Source organism: Eurosta solidaginis, chromosome 2 (assembly GCF_040869045.1).
Source record: "Eurosta solidaginis isolate ZX-2024a chromosome 2, ASM4086904v1, whole genome shotgun sequence".
NCBI lineage: Eukaryota > Metazoa > Arthropoda > Insecta > Diptera > Tephritidae > Eurosta > Eurosta solidaginis.
In genome coordinates, this window is record NC_090320.1 from 190,398,013 (window position 1) to 190,422,502 (window position 24,490).

Below are 24,490 nucleotides of genomic sequence, written 5' to 3' on the forward strand. Positions count from 1 at the left end.
CATATCGTACAAACGCATTATAGAGTCACCCCTGGTCCACCTTTATGGCGATATCTCGAAAAGGCGACCACCTATACAACAACCACCACTCCCTTTTAAAACCCTCATTAATACCTTTAGTTTGATATCCATATCGTACAAACACATTCTAGAGTCACCCATGGTCCACTTTTATGGCGATATTTCGAAACGGCATCCACCTATAGAACTAAGGCCCACTCCCTTTTAAAATACTCATTAACACCATTCGTTTGATGCCCATATTGTACAAACAAATTCTAGGGTCACCCCTGGCCACCTTTATGGCGATATCTCGAAACGGTGTCCACCTATGGAACTAAGGATTTCTCCCTTTTAAAATACTCATTAACACCTTTCATTTGATACCCATATCGTACAAACGCATTCTAGAGTCAACCCTGATCCACCTTTATGGCTATATCCCTAAATGGCGTCCACCTATAGAACTATGGCCCACTCCCTCATAAAATACTCTTTAATGCCTTTCATTTGATACGCATGTCATACAAACACATTCCAGGGTTTCCCTCGGTTCATTTTCCTACATGGTTTTTTTTCCCTTATGTTGTCACCATAGCTCTCAACTGAGTATGTAATGTTCGGTTACACACGAACTTAACCTTCCTTACTTGTTATATATTAAGATTAAAAGGAACCCTACAACCACCCTTCCAAAAAATCGAGTTTATGGTGCGATTGTCGTTCTGGGAAGAGGACCAGGGGCCAACCCATTGCAATGCATCGTTTTAATCTTGCGATTCGGTAAAATAGTAACATATAAAAATTAAATTGGGTGTGAAGTATAGAAACAAAACAACGGATGATATTAAGTTTTATAACCTTCTTATACGGGTATTTCGTTTGGCCGTCAAACTAATCTGCGAACACATTCAGTCTATGAGATGTCTTTATTGACGGGCCAGTTCAACCTATCCTAGCTTGAGTTTTGGAGCCCTTCCGCTTCAAAGCTGTCGTATAGCATCTTTAAAAAACAATACTTTTATTTGTGTATGTTTTGAAGTAAATATGCCTTCATCTAACTGACGCAACCTATATTATGATATTTACCCTCTTTAACACGAATAAATTCTGGCATACATACATTTCAGAAAACTTCGTTGGAGACGAAAAAATTGGATATTACGACAACATTATCGGATCTAACTGCCGCGTGTGCTGAAAAAATTTTAAATCCTGAATTTTTATTACAGGGTGGAGGTGAACCTTTCACTGTACATAAACAACATTTAGAACAACAAGGACAAGATAATCGCAACAATGATTTAGAAACTGGTTTAAAAAATGTTACAAAAGAAGGTATTGGTACAAACATCTCAGCAGATAAATCAAATACTACGAATGCAAAGTTGACGCGAGGAAGTGATACCTTATCGTCGCCTACATTGTCGTCGTGTACACAGAAAACGTTGTCGTCAATCGTCGATGAGGATCCTTTCGATTTCATGATGAAACGTCCTGTTATAACGCTTTACAGTCAAAAAATGAAGGGTCTTAAGGATCTCTTGCTGGCAGAAAAGCTGAATACGCATGCTATTTCGTTACAAGTTACCGCACAATCTGTGGCTAGTAAAAAGATACGTGGAATTGATAAGCTTGGTAATCAAACAACAACTTCGACATATGCAACTGCTCATGCAACAAATATTTCTTTACCGTCAACACATCCAAATTATCATGCGAATATGGGCGATTTAAATACGACTGTTAGTGATAATGGGGGTGGCGGTTGTTCAAACGTTTCCATTGCGACTTCACGAGTTAAACGCTCACGTCGCGAGTAAGTAAAGCGGATGAGGTAAGCATTATAAGTACATATGTACATATGTATAGAAATGCTATGAGAAACTTTTACCAGATAGTCTATTGGCTATCGCGGGGATTCAACAATTTTTTTTTTAATTTACTTAGCTTATATCGCGCACCTACATATTTACTTTAATCTAAGGGGAGCTAGCTCCTTATTAAAGTAGTATATTGCAAATGTTCTAGGGTTGGAACTTACTGCTCAGTGGGAAAATACTTGTTAAAAATTAGTTTTTCTAACAGTCGGCCAGTATTCAGATCCTTTTTGAGTAGGTCACTGGTTAGATTTAGGTGTGCGATATGCAGATCAATGTGTGATATGATGGAACGCAGCCTACAAAATATATATATATATATATATATATATATATATATATATATATATATATATATATATATATGTATATATATATATATAAATATATATATATATATTTGTTGCAATAGTAGCCGCGTTTTTCTAGTAAAAATTTATTAGAGTTATACCACATAGTTATACAAAATTATGTATTTAATGTTCAGTAGAGTTGCTAGGTCTTACTTGACTTATCACTTTTAGCTGCACATCCTTGATATTTTTCAGAGCTTGACCCACTCCAAACTTACCATAAGCATAGGATCACTAAATAATTATAAATCTCCATTTCTGAGATGCATGGGCTCAGATCGATATTGGTGATAATTCAAGAAGAACTGATTATTTTTTTTGGTGCGTATCTTAAATTATTCTGGAGCCCAAGGTTTCTACGGTTACGGTTTGGTCTAAATATCAAATTGGTCACAATATTAACACCAATTGTAAATTTACGTAGAGCAGTTGCTTTTTCGCATTCAGTTCGATGGTTATGGAAGAATTTGCTAGGTGTGTCATAGTAGTAAGGCGAATCCATACCAGGTGGTGGCAAAGCGTATTCAACCAATTCGCCGTGCAGAAGAATGTAAGTCAAAAGAAAATTTTAATTGAACCGATTAACTGACATATTAAAGTACAAGGCGCTGTACGAACATGTTCCGAATATTCTAAACTAACGGTTTATCCGGAACACTTCCACCTAAATGGAAAAGAGCTTTCGAAAGGTAAAAAGGTAAATACTCCCTGTGTAGCAGGACCGCACAAAAGCTTAACTCTTCTGTCAAAGTCAAGGCGGGCATATAAAGTTCTAAGACAATAATCCATTTTCTTTTATTTGTTTGTCAGTTCATTGCAGCTGCTGAGTAGAGCATCACCCCATGTCGGCTGCCAGTTCAAAATAGTCCTATCTCAAGATATTTTTCATTTCAGAATTTGTCACAAAAGCGCCCTATATCAGAATTAGGTTGAATTACGCTTTATCTCAGAATGCTCGTATGTCAAAATGCATTGAACTTATGCTCAGATAGGGAGTTTTTATACCCATCTGTACTTGTACACAGGGTATTATAACTTTGATTGGATAACGGTTGTATGTACAGGTAAAAAGGAAGCGAGATAGATATAGACTTCCATATATCAAAATCATCAGTATCGAAAAAAAATTTGATTGAGCCATATCCGTCCGTCCGTCCGTCCGTTAACACGATAACTTGAGTAAATATTGAGATATCTACACCAAATTTGGTACACGAGGTTATCTGAACCAAAAATATATTGGTATTGAAAACTAGCGAAATCGGATGATAACCACTTCCAATTCACAAAACACTTCCACTTCCACAAACACAAAAAACCTGATTATTTAGTAAATAATACACATAGAATGTTGAAATTTGACGTGTGGACTGATATTGAGACTTGATAAAAACTTTTAAAAATTTGTTTAAATGGGCGTGGCACCGCCCACTTGTGACAAACTCAATTTTACAAATATTATAAGTCATAAATCAAAAATCGTTAAACCTATCGTAACAAAATTCGGCAGAGAGGTTGCCTTTACTATAAGGAATGCTTTGAATTAACGAAATCGGTTAAGGACCACGCCCACTTTTATATAAAAGATTTTTAAAACGGTCGTGGACGAAGCTATATCTTTGCAAAAAAGAGCTTTATATCAATCGTATTTCATTTCCCAAGTGGACTTATGACAATTAATAGGAAAAACTTCAAATTTTGAAAAATGGGCGTGGAACTGCCCCCTTTATAACTAAGCAATTTTCTATGTTTCGGGAGCCATAACTCGAAGAAAAAATAGTTCAGAATAGAACCATTTGTATATGTATTATTGCGCAGGCTTGTAACACTATTAAGCACACAAAGCAAACAACAACAGCATTTCCAGTGTACAGCTGGGTATGTAATGTTCGGTTTCACCCGAACTTAGACTTCCTTACTTGTTTAAACAGATTTTGAAATAGTGTATTCTTTAATAAAATGCTGACGTACGGCATTCTTCAAACAAATTCTGAAAGCCAACATAACTCTATCAATTCACGAAATATTTAGTAGAAAATGAATTATTTCCCCAAAAACCTGTCGGCATTTACAAATTTATTATCACTAGTAATATACTACTAAACCATGATGTAATAACGACAAGGTGGTCTATGTAGTGACAGCTCATTTTGAAAACTCTCTAAAAACGAAGGATGAGAGAAAGAGGAAGAAAAGAAGAGGCCCTTTTGTGAAATAGTATTAAATTTAGTACTATTTTCTATCAAAGAAATAAGTACATTTTTTTAAATGTTTCATAAAAAATGTCTTATATTAATATAGGCCCTCCGAATAAACTTCTATTTCTGCTATAAAAAGTGTATGAGAGAATTCAGCAGCCCTAGCAGATTCCGTTCAAAGTTTGCATAAAACATGCAGGCCGGCCACTAAAAGATAAATCACTATTCTTTCTTCAAAAGCTTCTTGGACTTAATGTTTTTGAATTCGAGTGTATATGGCAAACTTGATATATTGTGCTTAGTTTGTGTTCCGAAGGGCAAAATGAATTACAAGAAGATTTAGTCTGGGCACGGTATAGGTTAACTTAATGAAGACCACACTCCTCCCCTTATACTGCTTGCTATTCGACGTTGTATAGCTAGCTGGTCGTAAAAGAAGCAGCTACTTTGAAAAAATCACTTTCGATATCTCGGATGTTTGTTAGAAGCGACGAGAGCTCTTTTTCACATCGAAAGGTCTTGAAATTGAAGTAAAAAGGTGCAGACTATAGCTTCAGGAAAATGTTCCAAACGGATTTAGGGACTTAGAATACTCACGCGGTAGGCATGCCTGTCGTAAGGAACGACTACAATCACCAAACCTAGGGTTCAACGCGCTCACATCAAATCGTTCTCGATTATTACCTTATTTTAGCTAGTTTCCCGAGCGTGCCGGATCATTATCCGTCTACATTGACGACTCATATTTCATTAAGGAATGAATGAAGTTGGGAATAAATATGGACGAGAGGCTAGTGAACCTGATTACGGATGGGTCCAGACTGACTGGCAGGGTTGGGGGTGCAGTATTCTACCATTAGCTCGGTGTTAGTCCGAAAATTGGAATGCCCGATCACCGCAGCTTCGTCCACGTTAGGCTGATCTCTTGTCCTGGGCGAACTGAAAGTGTCCGTCAGTGGATTTTTTCTGGATAATTACTCATAAGCCTAGTGGACACAATACTTTTTGTCATGTTGGGCGTTGTTGGTTTATCAGAATCAAATCGGGTGACGGCTACATTATAAGTCGCAAGTCTTATAACTCCACCTCTCATCACTACTAAGTAGCGAACCAGTGGAGGGGTGATATTCTGTCGACCCACAGATCCTAGGAAGTTGGGGTCGTATGTAGAAGTTCACCCACGGAGAAAACATTATAATCGCCGTTCATTTGGGAATGACCAGAAATATTAATTTGGGATATTTGGTGATGTGATAAAATAAAAATATCTTTGAGAACTTCTTATGGATTGCTTTGGCAGCTACCTGTACAAAGGTGTGATGTTACACCTTACATGTCAAACCGCATTAGGCGCTATGATGAGCGTCTGCCACGTAAAACCACATTCCATTGAAAACATAACAAGATCCATGAGATGCGACATACCGATAAAGTAATATGACCAATGGAAGTGGTCAAGCAAACGAACGCAGGCTTGATTTCGGATTCGTGGTAGTAGAAAGAGGAGCGCGTGTAACACACATGTTAAAAAAGTCGTGTCTGCCAACTTCAACGCCAGGAGGGCCAAAACGTATATTTGGCCGCAAAGCCAAAGGAAGGTTCAGCCCCTACAACAATACATCTTGCAATGAATTGAGACTGATCGACTTTGCCTGCGACCGAGACATGTTTTATAGTCCATGATGGAATTATTATTATTACATTATGCTCCTGTCCTGCCTTTCGGTCGAAAAAATAAAAAAGATTGCTACAGGTGGACGACATATTTTAATTTTTGGATGGGCGCATCCCAAATTGACATCCAACTCGCGACAGCAAAAGGCAGATTACCTGGAAAAGGAAATGAGAAGACCAACTTGTAAAAAAGTGTTTAGAAAGTGAAATATCATAATTATTTTAAACATTTTACCTTCATGTTTTAAAGAATATATACAAAATTTCAAAACTTTTGTTTATTAAACAAAATTATTTTATGACGAATGTGAATGATAGAAAAGTCAACACAAAATAGAATTGGTGAAAAAAGTGATGCCTTTGCATACTTTCGGAGGAAACTGATTTGTATGGTTTTTACTAAAGTTTTTCTTCTGAATAAAAAAGTAGTTTTGTAAAGAGGCAAGTTGATTTTCAGAATGGGAGTTCAAGATGGCGGATTAGAAAAAGAAGCTGCCAACGTCAGTCACCTTGTAACTGCAGCATGCTACTAAACCATGATTGAATCACAAGAGGTTTGCTCGACAGACAAATTTTTTGACAATTGCAGCCATTTTGCTCCCAAATCGAATTGACATCCGTTAACTGTGTTGTTTCTTTGCGATTTTTCGAAAAATATTAGTAGTAGAAATAGGAAGCAATCAGTTTTCAAATACCCGATAAGTACTGAACTGCATAATTCCTTAGAACGTTTATTTTAATTTTATGAAGAATTTCTTAACTATGCCATGATCTATTAGTGTAGCTGAACATAGGTTTTATGAAAAGTACGGACACCAAGGAATCGTGTACTTTCGTAAACCTATGAACATACGAAACCTAAACCACTTCAAAATTCATCGTTCAACGTCAAAAACTCGACTAGTAAATCGATTCACGTAAAAATGACATTAGTAAATAATGAAGATGCCACAACGAAATGTACTCATTGAGCATGTTAACTTATTCATTCCGTATGTTCAGAACATTCGTCTCCATTTAAGAATATGGGAAATCGGTTTATATTTTGAATATTATGTATATTCGGACCTCGTGAGGTAGTATCAAACGGTCGTGTTCCGAACATTCTAAATTAACGGTTTATCCGGAACACTTCCATGGATACTTAACGTAAAGGAGCTTTCCGAAATTTCAGAATAAAAAGGTGAATACTCCCTTTGTAGCAGGACCTCATAAAAGCTGAACTCTTCTGTCAAAGTCAAGACCGGAATATAAAGTTCTAAGACAATAAGCCATTTTCTCTTATTTTTTTCTTTGTCAGACCATGTCGGCTGCCTTTTCAATATCGTCCTATCTCAAAATATTTTTCAAAAACTTCACATTTCATGATTTGTCACAAAAACGCCCTATATTAGAATTGTATTGACGAACGTCTCATAATGTTTTTCATTAACTCCCTCTTATGTGAAAATGCATTGAACTTATGTTCATATAGGGAGTTTTTGAAACAAATTTTGATATAGTGTATTTTTAAATAAAATTCTAAACCAACATAGCTCTTTATTAAGTCTTAAAATATTTAGTAGAAAATGAATTATTTCCTCCAAAACCTGTTGGCATTTACAAATTTATTATCACTACTAATATACTACTAAAGGTATTTTTCTAATACAATTTTCGCTAAAGGGGATTGAATTATTACCCGTTTTTCTTACTTCGTAAAAGCAACCCGTCCAGATTTTTCAATTTGGGAGCGTCAAAGCTCTGCCGTCATTGAAGAACAAACTTCTAGTAATTGAATCATGCTACTAAACTACAAAGCTCCTGTAATTGTGGCTGTCATCCTAAATATATCGTTGCTAAAGAATTTTAATATATAGTGTTTTTTTTTTTTGAAGTTCGACCAAACTTTTTTTTTGGTGATCGTACACGAGTTTGTAGAGTCCCTCTGCTTGAGATAGGTAAGAACGTAATTTTTATTATGTATGCGATCCTTGTGCCGCGACCCAGTGATGTCTTACGAAGTACCGGCCGTTGCCAGTTCATCAGTTTTTTCATTGTCGTTGATATTCCTTTGACCTGGTATGCATGTGAGTGTCATTGTCGATGAGTTTGCTTTAATTGTGGCCGCCGTATTGTGGTGGCAGCGTGCTTGACCTACTACGCCGAAGATCCTGGGTACAAGTGCAAAGCAATACAACAAATGTGGAAACAAATTTTTGTAATTAGAAACAAGTTTTCTTAAGAGGGATCGCTCTTCGCAAACACTTCGAGGGTATTTTTGCAATGCAAAACTTCTCAATGAAAACTCATCTGCCTAGGAAAAATTAAAAAGGAGCACGATGTCAAGTGGAAGACAAGCTCGGCCTAAAATCTCTTCGGAGGTTAACGATCCTTGTATTTATTTTATTATTTATTTTAGCTGCATTGCTCAGTACCTTTTTACAGTTATCGTCGGAATTGATGGTGTCTGAGAATATGCAAGTTAATTTAAGTCACATATAATTTATTAAAAAATATATATTTTTCGGGAGCTTAGCTCCTTTGTTCTTTCAACTGCAACTTAGAACTAACTTTACAAACTTGTTATTTCTTAAATCCAACTTACACTGCCACTGTACCTGTTGTTATTTTGCTGACGATGCGCTTCCCATGACTTTCTGCATTCCTACTAGTGTATTTGTTTTCGCGGTGTTATATTTCATTATGGAATTTTATTTACCTGTCTGTGCAATGTGGTGTCTTCTTGCACATAGGAATTCGACTAAGTGTGTTTTTATGTATTTTGAATGTGTGTCGTGCTAACATACATACCTCTCGATTGATTACAGAGTTCCCGAACAGGAAGCAACACGCCTTCAGTACGAGAGCCGACAGCAAAAACATGTTACAACAGGAAAAGTAAATTTTCGTTGAAAATATTTTGCATAGTGTAGTGAAAGAAAATGCTCAAATTATGAAAACTGGACATGTGCCAATAATAAATAGAATGAACAGTTTCCCTTTCTACGTAGCCCACTGTTCATATTCAGATGCGATGACCTTTGTTGAAGGTGTCCAATATCTAATTTATTTGAATTGAGCATCATGGAGGTGGCTGGTAGAAATAATGCAGCTATTTAGCGGATTCGTGTCGTAGAATGGAATGCAAGCGCATTGATTTAGACCAAGGATATACAATACATATATCAACTAGGAAAACATAACACAATTTTAAAAATTTCCTTATGAACAATTCTTTTCGGGTTTTGACCATACAAACACTGAATCTCCTTCAAATTTTAATTAAATTGCGTTTCCAATTCTGGCGAGGAAAGCTAAGGGCCTTTGGGCTTTAGTATTTCAGGGTTCAACGATTTCTAATATTTCAATAGCTTACTGGATATCATGCCGTAATGTGGTATATAAGTTATTAGTTTCTCTTGCGAGAAACTAAAAAAATAAATTTTTTGGACGACTCGAAGTCGTTGTTCTTTATTCAATAATAGCAACTTAATTACTAACAATATATTTCTTACTTCTACATATCGTACTAAGTCACAGTTGACAGGTGATTCCTCTCGTTGTTGTTGTTGCGTTGTTTACTTCCGTTCAGGTCAGCTATTGAATGGTTGCGCGTGTGGTGACATATGCCAGTGGGGTAAGGACTTACTTATATGTCACATGCTTACGCAGCATTGCATACCGCTGTCGTATGGATAGTTATATATTTATATGTGGGCAGTTCTGGAGCACAATTTCAGAGTATGTGGCATTAACTCCTCCCCCTTTAAAGTATGCAGCGTCCTCGTTGGATGGCATTTCATTTGTAGGTACAGTGGGGTTTCCTTTGAACTGCTAGTGTTGACTTGAATGTATATTCTCTATTTTCTTCTTAGAGTTAAATTTTTTGGCAATCATGGTGGCCAATAGGATAATCAGTAATAGCCTGATTATCGAAGAGCATGTGAGAATGCTTAATTTGTATTTCAAGTGGACATCATTTATTTTTGGACGTTCGCTTAATTGAGCTCAAATATTTCAAAGAAAGAACTTCCTCGAGATTCGCTGTATCATTTGTCGATTTGACGATTGCTGGTAAGGGCTTTGCAAACAGTTGATTTTTATTAACAAAATGTTTGCCTTCAATTGATAAGCTTAAATTATCGTATCTGATCAAAAATGTACCATTCAGATTGATTTCTTTGTTGTCTATTTTTAGGGGTCCATTGTAACTATCGATAAATAATAATCCGGGCATTATTTCTTCTATCGTGGGCATATGGTGACTGTTTATTAGGGTGCTGTTGGATGAATATCCTTTTAAAGGGTTTGGTATGCAGGTGGTTCAATTTCTTCGATCAAATTTAATTAAATAAGGCATATTTTGTTTTTCTAGTGCTTCTTCAGTTACAATTAATTTTTCGTTAGATAAATAAGTTTACAATTCCTGCTTTTGCCCATTGTATTGAGTAATCTATGTTTATTAATCCTTCTTTCATGAATTTAAATTTCCTTTCGATATTTTTTTCTATTTCTAATTTAAGAGCATCGCCCGATTTCATTTCGCTTAAAATTATATTTGAAATATGAGTTAAATTATTTATTCTTTCTAAAATAGATTTATTTATTACTACTTGTTGGTTATTATTACTTACTCTTTAGTTACTTTATCGTTTAGTATTTTAAAATCTTCATGGTCAGCAAGCCATTTCCAGGCGTTACCAAGTGGTTCAATTGCCCTTTTGGTTTTCCTGGGTTTCAGTTGGTATAGGAGGGATCGGATGGATTTTCCTCTTGGGAAAGGAATGGGTGACTTCGGCTTTTCCTAGTTATGTCATGTTCTATTGTGGCGTGTATGTTGTCGAGTAGGGAGTTGTACTGGTCGAGGTCAATAGTGTGTATTAGGCGAAATGTTCCGGTTTGAACTTTAGCGGTTCCTGTGTCTATCGTTACTATGGGACTGGTCGTATAGTCCAAAATTTGGGTTTCCGCATTGCAGAAGGCAAATAGGATCCTGCAAAGGAAGAGTGTGATTTACTTTTTGATATGGGTTTTGTGAACGGTGCGGCCAGATTGTACCAAAATTGTGTTGCCTTGGTCTTCTAGTACTATTTCCTTTTTATATCGGGGTGTTAGTTTGTTTCCTAGTCTTTTGTTTGTTTTTACATAAATAACGTCGTCATTGTTGTATGTCCTGATTTCGGTCCTATCTTTATTATGAAGTCATTGGATTTGATCCTATTGTTCTTCCGAAAAATACTTCTACTGGTTTACGTTTGGTAGTGGATTGAATGGAATAGTTATACTTGAATATGGCTCTATGGAGGAGGTCCTTAAAGTCTGTGTGGGTGTTTTCTGCTATCGTACAACGCATCACTTCGGTAAGTGTGGAATGGAACCGTTCTATTTGTCCGTTTATAGAACTTTTGTATGGAGGAGTTTTAAATATTTCAATACCGTATTCGTTTTCTAGCATAAAGGTACAGGGGCTGCGTTTAGGGATTTTTCGTTGTCCATAACGATATTGTAAGGCAACCCTTATGATAAGTGTTGAGTGACCATAACATCAATCATTAAATATTAACCACGTCAATTTTTTGACCACACCAATCACTCACAATGAGGGTTACCTTCATAAACGTCACTTTGAATGACGCCAATTAATTTCGCGCATTCAACTCGTCAAGAAGCAAAAGTTTTCAGCAGCTGACATATATATTAAATTTCTAAGTTTGTGAACATTTTTATATTCAACAAATAAAATTTTAAAAAGACTATATTTAAAGAGTAAAGTTCATCAGTTTCTTGTTTTGGTATTGAAAGCGGTGTGTGTGCGAGAAGTCTACGCAATTAATATTGTGTGCCTTACTTAAGTTGCGTTAAAGCGTTTGGGCGATAACCTGCGTCAACTACGACGCAAGAATAAAGATGACCACGATGGACATCTTACATGGCGACCGTGGCCATGCCTGCGGCAAAAACTGGCGTCGGGGAAGGAAAAAATTCCCTGCACTACAAAAGCAGCATAATTAAAAATAAAATCTGGAAGAATATGTGCGTGGTGGTTGCGACGATAAAGTGCGTGGTGGTTGTGCCAATATGAAGAAAATTTGTTTGCAAAATTCATAAAATATAGGCAAAAAAAGAAAATTACTCGAAGTAAGATAATTTCAAAACTTTACGAAAAATTACAAAAAAAATACAAAAATATATAAAATTCCAAAAAAAATATAAAATTTCAAAAAAATACAAAAAAAAGTTATAACATTATAAAAAGACTACAAAAAAAATTCTACAAAATTACAAAAAGTCTACAAAAAAAAATTACAAAATTTCAAAAAGGCTACTAACAATTTTTTAATAAAACTTCAAAAATACAAAATCATAAAATTGCAAAACCTACAAAACAAATATAAAATTCCAAAAACTACAAAAAAAAAGAGTATAAAATTTCAAAATCTACAAAAAAAAGTTATAAATTACAAAAACCAATACAATTTCAAAAAAATTTTAAATGGTAAATAAAAACCAAATTTAAAACTAAAAGTGGACTTTTACAAAAATTTTGGAACAAAATCCAAAATATACATACATTTAATATACTAAAAAGAATGAAAGTTATTGGAAAATTGTGGTGTTACATACATACATACACATATATGTTAAAATTTTTTGAACTGGCTGTACTATGCCATAACGGTGATGATAAGCACAACCACAGTGACGCTATTACCAAGCACCGTTAAGTGCGGTAAATTATTCACGCCATTTATTCCACCAACTCAACCTGAGAAAGAAAAAAAAAAGCATAGCGGAAGAGAGAGGCAAATAGGAAAAGATTCACTTGGTAACGGCAGCAACGGAAGACAACACCAACAACAACAAATTTCAGCAGTATACAAGCAAAGGCAGCAAGCAAAGCAGAAAAAAGGTGGTACAGTACCATAATATATACGTATATAAAATTTTAACTTTGTACATACGTAGGTAGTTTGGCTTTCTCAATATATATACATGTATACTATAAACTTAGCAACAATTTTTCGTAATACACATGTAGCCTTCGCATGTAGCAACACAATTTGACACTTTTGATTATAAACATACTTTTCTTAAACATTTGTTTACTACGCATGTAGCAACATACTTTTTCTACTTTAAAGACAATAACATGTTAAACTAATTAAATTAAGAAATTGAATTTTTCAAATTACTTACATACATAAAATTATTATATTGAAATATAAACATTCAAATTTCGAAAAATTCAAATGTACATTAAACAAAGTAATTTCAAATATACGCCCACCACATGCAAATTATCACGCATATATTACTATATTCTTTCTTTTTCAAACATTAACATGGAACTTGAATTTTTTATTTTAAATGCGAACACTGCTTCGTAATAAATACAATCGGAAAAATATTTTTTTCAAATTTAAACATTTTTTTAAAACCTTTTTGAAACGCAAATTATACATCAATTCTATATGTATAATACCAAAAATATCAAATCTTTTCGCCAAAAGTTTGCGATAATTATTCGAAGCTAATCAATTTTGAAATCTCTCATTGACTTCAAATATCAATATAGACAGGTTACAGTCACATAATGGTAATGGTGAAAATTTATTTTATCGGTGGAAGCTTACTTTTCTCTTTTTCCAATTATTTCTTCGGAAATTAAGCATCATAGATGTCTAAACATTTACATATTTTTTTGCAACAAATACAGTGCCATTCAAATAGTTAACAATTCCTTCGAAGCATCACACGAATACAGTGTATTCCAAATATTCCAACATATCTTACATTTGCGACTCTTTTCAAACTGTGCATTATATACAGTGTCTTTCAAATATCCCAACAGTTTTTTCTCTTTGCATTATTAAACGAATACAGTGCGGTTAAAATATTTCAACATTCACTTGCATTTACAAAATAAGTCTTAAATACAGTGCCTTTCGAATATGCGAATCTTTACCATTTACCAATTAACTCATCGATTTTGAATATTTCGAATATTCTCTGATTTTTAAACAAAAAAAAAATTTTTTTTTAAATTACAAACCACAATTACTGAGCGAATGAATAGTTTCAAATTCATTCTTGTATAAACAGTGCCTACAGCGTTAATCTTAACATTTTTCCGAATTTTTTTTTTATGAAACATTTTTTTTCTGCCACGGAGGTAAACATTTTCAATAAATGTAATAAAGTTTTCAGATGTCAGTTGTCAAATGTCAGATTTTGATTCCAATTTCAAAAATTTACGCTCTAATTTCACTAAAGTTACTAAACGAGTTTTAAATAACCGATCTATCTCAGCGAAAAAATCAATAGAATATGAAGATGCTTTAATTAAAAGCTATAACCAAATCATAATACAAGTAAATTCATATTTTGAAAATCGAGATAAGCCTAGTTCAATAATCGAAAGTTTGTCAAAGTGCAGAGAACAACTCACTAAATGTTTTTCTAGAATTAACTGCAATATAAAAATACCCAAAGATCTTTCTGAATTAATACAAGAAAGCGAATCAAGTTCTGATTTTGACACTGAGGAAGAATTATCTGACGCATCGACAACTTCAGCATACAAAGCTAGTATTATTAAAAAAAGTCACGTATCTTTTCTTGAGGATTTCCCTGGATTTTCCAATTCACTCCACAATAATAATTTAGACACAATTAGCGAAGAACAACCAACAATGGCGACTTCAGAGCAAAAGAAAACTTTTATTACTATGTGTGCATCCATAATTAGAGAAAACTACAGCGGCGATCCGCTTTCACTTGCATCCTTTATAGATAAAATAGTTTTGATAGAAGATTTGATGGAAGAAAATTTGACAAATACTTTCATTTCGTTTATAAAATCCAAGTTAGAAGGGAAAGCGCGTGAGGCAATTCCAAATGAAGTAACAACAATTCAACAAATAAAAGATGCATTAAAAGGTAGAATAAAACCTGACAACTCAAAAGTTGTTGCAGGAAAAATTGCATCGTTAAAAGTTTTTAATAATAATCATACTGAATTCGCTAAACGTGTTGAGGAACTCTCCGATGCTTTAGAACGATCATTAGTTATAGAAGGAATGACTCAGGAAAAAGCGCACGAAATGGCAGTCGAACAAACCGTCAACGTTTGTCGGCTTAACACTCGCTCAGACCTAGTAAAATCAATTTTAGCGTCAACTACGTTTACTGATTCTAAGGATGTAGTTGCGAAAATGATCGTAGAACAAAATAACCAAACAAGTGAAAGGCAGGTACTAGCGTTTAGATCACGTTATAACAGGCAAAATAATAGTTTTCGAGGTAACTTCAGGTCATAATAGGAACAACTTTTCGAGGTACAACAACAATTTTAACAGAAACAACAATAGCAATTATAGGCATAATAACAACAATAATTATGGCTCGCGAAATAATGGTAATTTTCGAAATAATAGCAGGCCCGTAAACAGAAACAACAGCAATAACAACAGTAACAACAACAATCGACGTTCAAATACTACAAATAACGCTAGTGTACGCACTTTAAACGCCAACGGCCCTCAGGAGCGAACACTGGGGGACCAGAATCTGAATTAAATAACGTTTTTCAAAATAAATCAATTTATTGTCTAAACCTGAACTACTCAGATTTTATCGAACTGAATTGTAATGACTCTTTTAAAACATGCACTTTCTTAGTAGATACACAGGCTGATATATCAATTATAAAACTTTCAAGTTTAAAACAAAATGTTTCTATAAATAACAACAATATTATAAATATAACGGGTGTTACGACAGATACAGTTTCAACATTGGGTACCATTAAAACAGAACTTTTTTATTCAAATTTTTCAATTCCACATACTTTAAATGTAGTAGATGACAAATTCAATATACCGTCAGATGGTATTTTAGGCAAAGACTTTTTGAAAAAATACAATTGCGTCATAGACTATGCAAACGAGAGCATAACAATTGGCATTGGCAAAAATATTCATAAAATTTCAATTTTACATAATACAACCGATAATACATTGATAATTCCTCCTAGATGCGAAGTTTATCGCTTATTTAAGCTGAAAAAATCTAAACATCCAGTTTTCATAGACGCACAGGAAATTTGTAGTGGTGTGTTCACCGCAAAGTGTATTGTTGACACCAACAATCCGATAATAAAGGTATTAAACGTCACTGACGAGGTAAAATACGTAAGAAATTGTAACATACTTACGGATGAAATCACCAACTATAACGTGTATAAAATCAATGATCTTTCAAAAGATTCGAAAAGGTCAGAGGAATTAAAATCAATTTTAGAAAAACAAATGCCAAATTATGCCAAACCAAAACTTCTCGATTTATGTCTAAAATATAATGACGTGTTTGCACTAAAGACCGATCGTATGACACTTAACAACTTTTATGAACAGAAATTACGATTGACAGATACAAATCCTGTTTACATAAAAAACTACCGTTTACCATACTCTCAGAGAGAGGAAATTAATAAACAAGTTGATAATTTATTGCAAAACGATCTTATAGAACACAGCTATTCCAACTATAATAGTCCATTGATACTTGTGCCAAAGAAAAATCCAAATGGACAGAAATCCTACAGGATGTGTGTTGACTTTAGAGCCGTAAACAAAAAATTGATAGCAGACAAATTCCCACTTGCACGAATAGACGATATTCTTGATAATCTAGGCAGAGCCAAATATTTTTCTACATTGGATCTGTATTCAGGTTTTCACCAAATCCCATTAAATAAAGATTCTAGAGACATCACTTCATTCAGCACTGATCGTGGTGCTTTTCGATGGAAAGTTTTACCATTTGGTTTAAACGTAGCTCCGAATTCATTCTCAAGAATGATGTCAATTGCCTTTTCAGGAATTTCTCCAAACCAAGCCTTTCTATATGTCGATGATCTTATAGTCATTGGGTGCAGCGAAGCTCACCATCTTAAAAATTTAGAACAAGTCTTTCAAACATGCAAAAAATTTAATTTGCGTCTCAATCCCGAAAAATGCAACTTCATGCGTTCAGAAGTCACTTTCCTAGGACACAAATGTTCGTCAAAAGGTCTACTTCCAGACGATTCCAAAATAATTGCAATAAAAAAATATCCGAAACCTTGCGATAAAGATGCAGTAAGACGATTCGTGGCATTCGCCAATTATTACAGAAGGTTTATACCAAATTTTGCTTCCATAGCAGCACCTTTAAATAAACTTAGCAGGAAAAGAGTAGAATTTAAATGGGATCAATCATGTGATATAGCATTTGAAAAACTCCGAAAATCTTTAATTTCTCCTCAAATTCTCCAATACCCAGACTTCAAAAAGGAATTTATAATTACTGTCGACGCTTCAAAAATTGGTTGTGGTGCCATTTTAAGTCAAAATAAAGATGGCATTGACTTACCAATTTGTTTCGCGTCCAAATCATTTAATAATTCAGAACAAAAGAAATCAATAATTGAGTTAGAGCTTTTAGCTATATTTTTTGCAATAAAACAGTTCAGACCATACATATATGGCACACACTTTACAGTCAAGTCCGATCATCGTCCATTAGTTTACTTGTTCAATATGAAAGATCCCTCTTCAAAACTTTCACGTATCAGACTTGAACTGGCAGAGTACAACTTCACTATTGAATACATAAAAGGTAAAACGAACGTAGGAGCAGATGCACTCTCTCGCATCACAATAGAAGAAATAAAAAATTCAGGAACATCAATTTTAGCAGTACAGACAAGATCACAGACAAAACAAGAACAATTAATGCAACAAGAAATACTCAAAGAAGAAAAAGTAAAAGAAAACATAAAATTACAAGTTTATGATAATTTTTCAAACAAATTTTCAAAGAAAATACCCAGAGTAAAATCCCAAATAAGTTATGATAAAAGTGGTAAAATTACGAATTTTGAATTAAATGCGCATCTAAAACACAAAAAGATTGAGTTAATTAAGGTTGCGTGTGCTAACAAAATAATACATTTAGATGAATTACTTTTGAAGCTACAAAAAGAAGCTGGCAAGCGCAATATTAATATAATTGAATTGCAAAAAAATGATAATCTTTTTAAATATTTTTCGATATCAGATCTGAAAACCACTGGGAATAAAATTTTAAAACATTTAGAAATCGTCCTAACCGAACCCGTAGAAACTGTGACAGACGAAGACAAAAAACAACAATTAATAACAATTTACCATACCGACCCAATTTTAGGAGGACATTTCGGTAGCAAAAAAGTTTATGCAAAACTCAGAACCAAATATTATTGGAAAGGCATGACGCGCGATATAGCGAAATTTGTTAAAAACTGCGAAAAATGTCTTTTGAATAAGGTTAAGCCAAAAACAAAAGAAAATTTAGTCCTAACCGAAACACCATGTAAGCCATTCGACATTGTTGTCATTGACACTATAGGACCTCTACCTCAATCCGATAATGGTAACAAGTTCGCTGTCACCATTATATGCGATCTCAGCAAATACTTAGTAACGATTGCGATACCTGACAAAAGTGCAAAAACGGTCGCATCAGCTATTTTCGAAAATTTCATACTAATATATGGCATTATGAAGACGATTAAAACTGATTTAGGTACCGAATACAAAAATGAAATTTTTTCAGAGTTAACAAAATTATTAAAAATAGAACATAAATTTTCCACAGCGTACCATCATGAAACTCTTGGCACAGTAGAGCGAAATCACAGAGTTTTCAATGAATATTTAAGATCTTTTCTAAATCCCAATTTTTCCGACTGGGATGTTTACTTGAAATATTTCACTTTTCTTCATAACACAACAACAAACACAGTATTCGATAATAAATTCTCACCATATGAATTAGTCTTTGGCAAAACAGCTAATTTACCAAAAGAACTGCAAACCGATAAAATAGACCCGATTTATAACATAGAAAACTATTCGAAAGAAGTTAAATTTCGTTTTCAAAAAACTCACGAATTAGCGAATAAAACAGTTACAGAACACAAATTAAAAAATCAAACCGGATATAACAAAAGTTCACAACCAATATCTGTCAAGGTATTTGACAAGGTATTGCTTGAAAAAGAACCCCGCGACAAGCATAGTAGTATCTATATTGGTCCGTATACCGTAATAGGTATTGACGGCGTAAACGTCACGTTAATTGATGACGAAACGAAAAAGAAAAAAATAGTACATAAAAATAGAATAAGAAAAATTAATTAAATTAAATTTTTAAATTCAAGATTATTTAAAGTTAATCTCTATTGTTAAATTAGGAATAAAATGTTTTTCTTCCAAACCTGAAAAAAAGACAATGAAATCAAATAAATTTAAACAATCATTAAAAATTAAGAACTTAATTCATACAGTAGAATTAAAACACAAAAAAATTGTTTTTAATTATAAAAATTAAATTTAAGTCCTACTTTAGAATTAAACTTTAGAATTTCATTTTTAATTTAGATCTAAACATAGATGTAGATTTAAATTTAGTTTAACAGTCTTAAACTTTTATTAAGATAAAATACATCACGTTTGGGACAGAAGAATTTGGCCAATTCTTCTTTTCCAAAGGGGGATGATGTAAGGCAACCCTTATGATAAGTGTTGAGTGACCATAACATCAATCATTAAATATTAACCACGTCAATTTTTTGACCACACCAATCACTCACAATGAGGGTTACCTTCATAAACGTCACTTTGAATGACGCCAATTAATTTCGCGCATTCAACTCGTCAAGAAGCAAAAGTTTTCAGCAGCTGACATATATATTAAATTTCTAAGTTTGTGAACATTTTTATATTCAACAAATAAAATTTTAAAAAGACTATATTTAAAGAGTAAAGTTCATCAGTTTCTTGTTTTGGTATTGAAAGCGGTGTGTGTGCGAGAAGTCTACGCAATTAATATTGTGTGCCTTACTTAAGTTGCGTTAAAGCGTTTGGGCGATAACCTGCGTCAACTACGACGCAAGAATAAAGATGACCACGATGGACATCTTACAATATTTTCTGGGATTCTGAATGTTGTCAAGAGACTTCTTAAGGGGATCTTTATGTCTTCCGTTGCTCTGGAGCGCACAATTTATCTCTCTCATACTTATTTTCTAAGCAAAATTTGCACTGCTTTGCAATTCGTTTTATTTTGGCGTTCATTTGTGAGAAGTAACATCTTTCTAAGAGTTGGGCTTTATTTTCTGTGGGATTGTGATGAGCTCTATTATGCTCGTTGATGATTTCCGTTTCCTGTTCTGATTCGTTTGTAACATCCCTAATAAATTTTTGGGTATAACGTACTTTGTACCTGCTAAAATGAATTTGGTAAATTGATTGTGTTTTCCCTAAAATGTTGTCTTCGGTTTTTAATGCAATTTGTTACTGTAGGGTTGAGATATCTTTTGAACAATGTGGTAGGACTTTCTTCTGTAAAGTTTCTTTCAATAATAATATGTCTATGGTAAGTGGTAATTTAAATTGGTATGAATAGGTTTCGCCAGTAGAAATAAAAATTTGATTTTTAAATGCATTGATAGGTGCGTCTGTATACGGTATTAAATTTTGGGCTGATCTTTCGTCACTGTGTTGGGTTGCAGACAAAGAATTTATTTGTTGTGGTGATCGAGAAAGTGCGTCTGCGACAATATTGTTACTGCCAGGTTTGTATTTTATCTCATTGTTGTATTCTTCCAATATTGATTTCTGTCTTTTTAGTTTACTGTTAGTATTTCTGCTACTGAGTGAGTATGTCCAAGGTTGATGGTCTGAAAATTTTTATTGTGGTTGAACCATACAAATCATTTCTAAAGATTTTTAAACCCCATATTAGGGCTTAAAGTTCCTTTTCGTTAGGTGCGTAAATTTCCTCGGTCCTTGTCAATGTTCTGGAAATGAACATTATGGGTTTACCACCTTGCTCTAGGACTGCTCCTATGGCGTGGTTTGATGCGTCGGTTGTCAAGTGAAATTCTTTTTCGAAGTCGGGGTATTGTAACATAACGTCAGAGGATGCTAGTGAATTATTTAATTTATTAAATGCTTCCATTGCGTTATTGTCGAGAGAAGTTTTTATTTTAGCTCAAAGATTTTTGGACATATGTCCCTCCTCGCCTCTCAAAAGTACCGTTAGGGACTTGGCGAGTTTTGCATAGTCTTTAATGAAACGTCGGTAATAACTGGAAAGTCCTAGAAAGGATCGAAGTTCTTTTATAGTTTGAGGCGGTGGAAAGTCTAAAATTGCTTTCACTTTTGCTGGATTTGTTTTTATGCCATTTTTGGAGACAACAAATCCCAAAAACTCAACCTCTTCTTTGAGAAATCCACATTTATCAAGTTGATTTTTCATATTAGCATCTTGTAGGGTCCTGAAAATTATTTCCACGTTTTTCAAGTGAGAGTCTTCGTCTTTTCCGAAAATTATAATATCGTCTATGTAGACAAAGCATATTTGTGTTTGATATATTTGTAGTCTCTAATCATCTAATGCCCGTTGGAATATGGAAGGCGCGTTTTTAAGGCCGAAAGGTAGTCTGGTAAATTCGTATTTACCATTATTGACTGAAAAAGCTGTCTTTACGATATCGGATTCAACTAAAGAATCTGATGAAAACCACTTTTCAAGTCGAGAACTGTAAAGAAGCTGTTCCTTCCTAGTTGTGAAAGTACTTCGTTGGTGTCTGGGATTAGGTAGCGGTCGGGTATTGTGATTCAATTTAATTTGTGGTAGTCTATTACCATTCTGCATTTTTTGTGCCAGATGCATCAGCTTTCTTTGGCACTATCCAGATGGGAGAATTGTATGGGGATCGGGAAGGTCTAATTAATCCGTCCTCGAGTAATTTTGATATTTGCTCTTCTACCTCGTCTGTAAGGGACATTGGGCATGGGTATTATCTGGAATATACTGGATCTTGGTTTGTAGTTCTTATTTCGGCTTTTATCGCAGTAGTGTACGTTAATTTTTCATCCGATCAGAAAAAGGTTGTGGATATGAATAGCATAAATTTCGGAGTTCTTCCGTTTGTTCATCCGTAAGATGGTCTGTTCTTATTTCGATATTGTTTACTGATTTTGATTTTTGTTGTTTAATGGCTATTTCCCTATTGTTTTTTATTAGCATATGATTTTTTGAAGTAATAATTACGGCTTCTAATTGTTTTAGGCTGTCGTTACCGAGAATACCGTGAAAGAATTTAAGTGTGGGTAATATACACTGAAAGAAATAGTGCTGGTAAAATCAATAAATCGGTTCTGTTGTTCTTGACTTAATGGAGATTCGGTGAAATTTATCGAATTACGGTTAATTGGACCGTGTTCTTTGTCAAACGAACATATTAGTTTAGTAATTTCAACAGAATAGATATTGACGCCCTTAAGTTAACAAAATTCTGTAAAATTGACAGATTTCTGGTCAGTCTAACTGATTTTTCTTTTAACACAACTGATCTTACAGGTCATTGCAACGGCGATGAACTGTCAATAGATGAGCAAATTTCAAAAAGAATTTTACGCTCACTGCGCTCTCTACTTTGTACTTATGACTTGTTAAAAAAACACCAAAATAAGAAAACCAACAAACCGAAAAAAAACTCAAAATGGGAAAACAACAAAAACTAGTTGTTCAGTTATCAATACAAAACAAAAAAACCCTTTTTTGAATTTACTGTGCAAAAATTATGATATACCGGGACACCTATTTATTGGGTACAATGTTGCAACTTCTCCTCCAAGCGAAATGCAAAATGGGCGCAATTTGCTTTGTTTGAACGAACAGGAATTTTTCCAAAGTTAGTAACATTTTGTTCAAGTTTTTACGAATTTTCACTCACGCGAACGAATTTAATAAGATAATAAAAAACATCCTTTTTTAATGTTGTGTTTCCGACAACATAAAAGTTTGAGTTGTTTTGGAATAGTTTCAACTTAAAGTGTTACGAAAATTAAACTTGCCGAATTACATGTAAAGCTACTCCAGTGGTGAATTACCTTCTAGCGATTTGATTCTTTACTTTTCTATAACTTACAAGTTCTCTATTTAAAATGTTATGTCAAACATTTATACAAGGTTTGTTCGAAACAATCAAGTGTGACAACTACATGTGACAGAAGAAATTGAGAATGAACTGAGCTGCAGCCGAAAGAATTGAGAATCAGTTTTGTGACTATTTTCATTTCTATTTGCAAAGCGAAGTTCAAAACTATAAATTAAATAAATTATAAAATATAAAATTTTGTGAAAGTGCGTTTAATAAAACAAAATAATAAAGTGTATTATGTTTAATGTGTGCCAGCATATTTCCTGTAAGCCGAATTGACGGTCGGTTAGTAAGTGCCACCGTGGTGTGATGGTAGCGTGCTCCGCCTGCCACACCGTATGTCCTGGGTTCGCACCCCGGGAAAAGCAACATCAAAATTTTAGAAATAAGGTTTTTCAATTAGAAGAAAATTTTTCTAAGCGGGGTCGCCTCTCGGCAGTGTTTGGCAAGCGCTCTCAGTGTATTTCTGCCATGAAAAGCTCTCAGTGAAAACTCATCTGCCTCGCAGATGCCGTTCGGAGTCGGCATAAAACATGTAGGTCCCGTCCGGCCAATTTGTAGGGAAAATCAAGAGGAGCACGACGCAAATTGGAAGAGAAGCTCGGCCTTAGATCTCTTCGGAGGTTATCGCGCCTTACATTTATTTATTTATATGGCAACTTTCGTACAAAGCTGTCGCAACAACTTTTTTTTGTACATTTGACTACTAAAACGGTCAATTACGAATCAACGATTTGTGCGCAGTTGATTCAACATCTTGTTGCGATGGATAAAAATTAACAGAAATTTCGGTTTATTGACCCGTATTTCGGTTGATTTTACCAGTCTTTTTCTTTCAGCGTACAAAATTTAAGGTTGTCTTTTAATCCGAAAAGGTTAATAAAGGTATGGTGGGTTATCTTAACGTTTCCTCCCACTGAGGTTGGGAATACGTTTTTTCGCGAGATTTGGTTGAATGTAATTTTTATTTGAACCCGTGTCAATTAAGAAATTTAGAAATTTCCCGCTACTGTCCTTGCATTGGAAATATGGTAGCATGGAATTCGGTAGCTTAAAAAATGAATGTCGGAAAATTCGTATGAGTTTTCTTCAAGGAGGCTGTCAATGGTGTTATTATCGTGTGCAGTGTATTGGTTGTAATAATCGTGAAATGTCCGTTCATCTGGTTCGTCAGGTTGCTGTCCTATGTCCGTTTATGTTGTTTCTATGTTATTTACCCTGTTTTGTTTGAAAGGTTGGGGGGTCTTGGTGGAGGATTGTTGAACTGGTTGGGTCTAGGAGGTTGTTGCAGATCGTAATTGGGATTTTGAAAGTTCGAATTATTTGGGTATTGTTGGTATTGAGGAAATTTTTGGTATTGGGGAA

The 24,490-nt window shown here is 34.3% G+C and overlaps 1 protein-coding gene across 6 annotated transcripts in view; it reads left to right on the top strand.

Moving 5' to 3' along the window:
• Mnn1 (menin 1) overlaps positions 1–24,490 on the top strand; it is a 326,319-nt gene that overhangs the window by 70,099 nt on the left and 231,730 nt on the right. For 2 of the 6 annotated variants that reach the window (XM_067766652.1, XM_067766650.1), the window contains exon 5: positions 1,131–1,837. In XM_067766652.1, coding sequence (XP_067622753.1) covers positions 1,131–1,823 — 693 coding nt within the window. In that variant the 3' untranslated portion in view covers positions 1,824–1,837. Of the gene's footprint in view, positions 1–1,130; positions 1,838–2,428; positions 7,167–8,915; positions 8,986–24,490 lie in introns of those variants that run through there. The other 4 variants (XR_010949727.1, XR_010949726.1, XM_067766649.1 and 1 more) reach the window with 4 other exon arrangements.